The sequence below is a fragment of the Mus pahari genome, chromosome 17, assembly GCF_900095145.1.
Source record: "Mus pahari chromosome 17, PAHARI_EIJ_v1.1, whole genome shotgun sequence".
In the NCBI taxonomy this organism is placed as follows: domain Eukaryota; kingdom Metazoa; phylum Chordata; class Mammalia; order Rodentia; family Muridae; genus Mus; species Mus pahari.
This window is the reverse complement of record NC_034606.1, coordinates 66,378,506-66,383,903: the sequence shown is the minus strand read 5'-3', so window position 1 is coordinate 66,383,903 and position 5,398 is coordinate 66,378,506. Positions and strand designations below refer to the sequence as shown.

Sequence of the window (5,398 nt, the reverse complement as noted above, 5' to 3'; positions counted from 1 at the left end):
ATGAGTCTACAGTGTAGTTCCAGGTCCCTGTGCCGCAGCGGCGGTGGCGGCAGGAACTTCAGCTCAGGCTCTGCCGGCCTAGTCAGCTTCCAGCGCAGATCCACCAGCTGCTCTATGCGCCGCAGCGGTGGAGGTGGTGGCGGGAGATTTTCAGGAGGAGGCTTCTGTGGGAGTTCTGGTGGTGGCTTTGGAAGTAAGAGTCTTATGAACCTTGGAGGTGGTAGGAGCATCTCCAAGAGTGTGGCCGGAGGTGGTGGCAGCTTCTGCGGTGGTGGCTTTGGGGGTGGCAGCTACGGTGGTGGTGGCTTTGGGGGTGGCAGCTACGGTGGTGGTGGCTTTGGAGGGAGTGGTTTTGGCAGTTTTGGTGGTGGTGGTTTTGGTAGTGGAGGTGGTTTTGGTGGTGGAGGATATGGGGGTGGTAGATTTGGTAGTATGGGACCTGTCTGTCCCCCTGGTGGCATCCAGGAAGTGACCATCAACCAGAGCCTTCTGCAACCCCTCAATGTCGAGGTTGACCCTCAGATTCAAAAAGTGAAGTCTCAGGAGAGAGAGCAGATCAAGTCACTCAATGATAAATTTGCCTCCTTCATCGACAAGGTGAGTTCACCTGCTCTGCGTGCAGTTATCGGCTCCTAGGCTGTGAGACTGAGCAGAGGAAGGGGTGGGCTTAGCCTTATGTGTCTGCATTTGATGACTAAAGGACACGTTGTGGAATGGGACATAGGCGAAGAGTCTTCTCAGGAGTGATGTTAATGCGTATGCTCTTTACTGGACAAAGGGAGCCTGGTGATGAGTGTGGCTGACATCCCATTGCATTTTCATTGAGCTCTTGAACTGGATCGGGCTCACATCTGTTGAATGAAGATTATAGAAACGGGGCTACTGGGATTTTCTAGGGTGTAAAATAAGAAACTCACAAGGGTTTCAATGGTCACAAAGAGGTGTGATTCAGGATGCCCTGCGAGGGAGCAGGAAGTGGGGGAGTAGGTCAGCACCAAGCATCCTGTGCTCTCAGAGAGATGGCTGGCCTCTGGTAATTTCCCACAAGTATTGGATCAGAAGGAGATTAAAAAAAAAAATACGCACATTCCATGGTTAAGTTCCCAAAACCACAAGCGACTTTTGACTTTTCTGTTAATTTAAAAATAATGTCAATATAAAATTAGCCCCATTAAATTCCAAACCCAGTTTGGTATTTTCTTGATAATGAACTGCATATATATCCCGGTGATGTAAATGCCTATCTCCCTAAAAACAATCGGAAGGCAAACTTCTGACGCATCGCGTATCTACTTCAAAGCATCATGTCCATACTTTTATGTGTCTGGCGCTATTGGTGATACAGGGTTACTTCGTTCCTGGGCTTTTCTTTATTAAGATGCATGTTGGATTTTCCTCTGATATGGATTCTACCTTGATCAGCTTCTCCTTACATCTCTTGCTGTCAAATGGGAATTGAAGTTCTTTTTAAAATACTGCATTGGTCTTGCTCAGTGGCCTTTAGACCCCATTTCTGCACTTGAGGTAACGGGGGGGGGGTCTTCTGTTTCTAGGTGCGCTTCCTAGAGCAACAAAACCAGGTGCTACAAACCAAGTGGGAGCTGCTGCAGCAGGTCGACACCACAACCCGGACCCAAAACTTAGATCCTTATTTTGAGAGCTATATCAGCAACCTCAGAAGGCAGGTGGACTCACTGAAGAGTGACCAGTCACGGATGGATTCTGAGCTGAAGAACATGCAAGACATGGTGGAAGAGTACAGGACCAAGTAAGAAAGCCTAGTCCAGCATGTGGATTGAATGAAACGGTTTCCGGAAACTAATATGCTAAAGATGTGACTTATCATGTAGCAATGGCTTTCCCTCAGTTAGGGGCAAATCAATTGGGCAGTAAAAAAAAAAACATAACCTCTTTGTCTTCTCAGGACATAGGTATAGTTAAATGATTTTAGTGCTCAGGGGAAAGGGATGGCCAAGATGATCCTGCTTGTGGGGGGGGCAGGGGGTCCTTTATTCCAGAATGCTGAGTTTTGGGCCTCAGCCTGTTTTAATCCCTCAATCACCTATACTTCCCTGCAGGTACGAGGATGAAATCAACAAGAGGACCAACGCAGAGAATGAGTTCGTGACCATCAAGAAGGTGAGCAAGTCCTGTGGGGTGGAGTTCATCTACGAAATAATAGAAAAAGGTCATGGCAGCAGGAAGCCATGTTGTGGAGAACCAGGTAGCAAGCCTGCTGGGCATCTAGGGTAGGTTGTTTTCTTTTATTTCCGTGGACCTATGCTCGCCACAGTACTTGGCTGCTCCACGCATCCTAAAGCAAGAAGGGAGGCAAGTTCTCAGCAAGTCAGGCCAGCTCTTCGGGGTATATGAAGAGAGAACTAGAACTGGGCAGAGGAGGAGTAGGTCCCCAACTCCATTTCTACTTGGAAAAACCCTTTATGGCTAGAGAGAGGAGGCCCATCCTCGAAAAAACATGTCTTTATGATGCCTTTGCTCCTCTAGGATGTGGATTCGGCTTACATGAACAAAGTTGAGCTTCAGGCCAAGGTGGATGCTCTCCAGCAAGACATTGACTTCCTCTCTGCACTCTACCAAATGGTAAACTCTTAGATTTCAAGCAAGGCTACCTACCTTGAGTCCTGACCCCACTGCAGGGGTCAGGAAACCCTTCCTTCTAACCTCCAGCCCCCAGTCCCCCATTCCCCCAAGCACCCAAGGTGGTTGTTGGTGTTGTTTTAACTCTGTAAGAGTTACTGAACTATTGCATCCTGCAGGAAATGTCTCAGATGCAAACTCAAGTCAGTGAAACCAATGTGGTCCTGTCCATGGACAACAACCGCAGCTTGGATCTGGATAGCATCATCGCGGAAGTCAAGGCCCAGTATGATAGCATTTGCCAGAGGAGCAAGGCTGAAGCCGAGACCTTTTACCAGAGCAAGGTAGAGCACCTGTATGCTTAGCTGGTTCTCTGGGACATCTGACACTGTCTCCTGTGCTTGCTGGTGTGTTTGTGTGCCAGAGGACCCTGGTTTCTATCCACGTCTAACCGAAACAATATGTCACCTTTAGTACGAAGAGCTGCAGGTCACTGCTGGCAAACATGGAGACAGTGTGAGAAATACCAAGATGGAGATTTCTGAGCTGAATCGAGTGATCCAGAGACTTCGATCTGAAATTGATGGTTGCAAGAAGCAGGTACCCTCAGATACACAGAATGGGGTGACCCTGTGGTCTTAGGGGAGACATAATCCTTACCAAGGCTGAACTACCTTCTCCATTCCCTTTGGGGACTACGTCAGCTTCCAGAATTCAGCTCTCATGAGAGATACTTGTAAGGGGAATTTGAGAAGATGACATAGTAGAGGTCATAGTGGAGGTCATAGTGAACTCCTAGCCCATTACCTTAGGAGCTGAGGGATGAGGAGAGGTAGTCAGGAGTTTTGAAGTTGAACTTCAAAACAGACTTCAAAGTCTCAGGTCAGGCCTGGGAGAAGCAACTAAAACCTTTCAAGTCCTTTAAGGAAGTCATGATGGTGGCGAAGGTGACTGGAGGCTCAGGGATTCTGTGCTTCAGTGTACTGGTCCACTGAGTTAGCAAGGCCGACGGAATGGAAAGATCAGGTGACTTGAGGGTCTGTGTGCCCTTGTAATGTGCTGTATTCTTCCTCTCTCAGATCTCCCACATGCAGCAGAACATCAGTGATGCTGAGCAGCGTGGCGAGAAAGCACTCAAAGATGCCCAGAACAAGCTGAATGAGATAGAGGATGCCATGTCACAGTGCAAGGAGGATCTTGCCAGACTGCTGCGTGACTTCCAGGAGCTGATGAACACCAAGTTGGCCCTGGACATGGAGATTGCCACATACAAGAAACTTCTGGAAGGAGAGGAGATCAGGTGAGGAAGGTCCCCTGGCAGCCTGGTCACTTCTTAGGGATTCCTTGCTGTCACTTGTCTTGCTTTGGGAAGATCACTACAACATGGGGTGGAGGGGAGGCCTCAAGTTCACAAGTCCTCATTTCTTTCCTTTTCTTTTGTCTTCTCCTTCTCTCTACCTGTTATTTTTCTGATTTGCCCTCTGCCTGCCTCCCCATTGCTCTTCTTATGAAATGGAGCAATTTATTGAGGCTGGCCTGGATCTCTTGACACAACCGAATAGCTGAGCCACACAGCTCTAAGTGGAGAAAACCAACTTGGGTGGGCTGGGGAGAAGTCTGGGTTATAGCCCTTAAGAAGGGGGCGGCTGCGAGGGTGCAGGTACTGAAGGGTTTGTTTCCCCGCAGGATGTCTGGAGAGTGCACCCCCAACGTGAGCGTGTGTAAGTACAAGCGGGTTTCTCAGGGTGCTTGGCTGGGTGGGGGACGAGCGCAGTGGGATGGGGTGTAACGGAGCCTCTCTGCAGCGGTGAGCACCAGCCACACCAGCATGAGCGGAAGCAGTAGCCGAGGCGGCGGCGGCAGATATGGAGGCGGCGGCAGTGGTGGCAGCTACGGCGGCGGCTCCGGAGGCGGCAGCTACGGCGGCGGCTCCGGGGGCGGCAGCTACGGCGGCGGCTCCGGAGGCGGCAGCTATGGCGGCGGCTCCGGGGGCGGCAGCTACGGCGGCGGCAGCAGTGGAAGCCACAGAGGTGGCTCTGGAGGGGGCGGTGGCAGCTCGGGAGGCAGCTATGGTGGCTCCTCTGGGGGAGGCCGGGGAGGATCCAGCTCCGGTGGCGGCGTTAAGTCCTCTGGTAGTTCTACCGTGAAGTTTGTTTCCACCAGTTACTCCCGAGGGACCAAATAAAGAGGTGCCCACCACCCCATTAGCTCTGCCTTTCCATCAAGGCCAAATATGGCTGGCAAGACCAAGATCAATCGCACCAGCCTTATTAGAGAAAAGAGCTATGGTTAATTGCACAGATTAGGCTTATTTTCTCTGCGCTTTCTTTTCTGCTCCGCTTGCAAAGAAGTTTTCATATTAGTATCAGTCTGAGTCCCATGGTAACAATCCCACTTCATGTTCTGCTGAACTGCCATCACCAACATGACATTTCAAAGAGGACTTCAGATCCAGGGCTCCCTTGCCTGGCATGCCCAGAGCACTGGGGTGCCCCTTAGTATCCCGTATCCTGCAGCACGCTGAGCTGCTTTGGTTTTGTACATAAGGTGTTTGCGAGTTTGTCTCTTATGGAGCGCTTTGAACGCCCCCGTCCCCCCAACCCCGTTTCTTTGTTTTGCTGCAATAAACTGCATTAGAAACTCTCAATCCGTTTCTGCCCGTTTGTGTACGATGGGGTGGAGGGTGAGTGGGTGGCTTGTGTGACTGACAGGCTACACAACCAAATGGCTTGTGTGTGTGTGTGACAGGCTACACAACCAAATGGCTTGTGTGTGTGTGTGTGTGTGTCAGGATCCAGGA

The 5,398-nt window shown here is 50.5% G+C and overlaps 1 protein-coding gene across 1 annotated transcript; it reads left to right on the top strand.

Annotated features, from left to right (window-relative positions):
• Positions 1 to 5,182, top strand: Krt1 (keratin 1). Its single transcript, XM_021217175.2, has 9 exons — positions 1 to 597; positions 1,554 to 1,768; positions 2,079 to 2,139; positions 2,506 to 2,601; positions 2,778 to 2,942; positions 3,073 to 3,198; positions 3,678 to 3,898; positions 4,285 to 4,319; positions 4,404 to 5,182. The coding sequence occupies exons 1-9, from the start codon at positions 1 to 3 to the stop codon at positions 4,781 to 4,783; spliced, it is 1,896 nt and encodes a 631-aa protein (XP_021072834.1). The 3' UTR covers positions 4,784 to 5,182.
• The last annotated feature ends 216 nt before the right edge of the window (positions 5,183 to 5,398 follow it).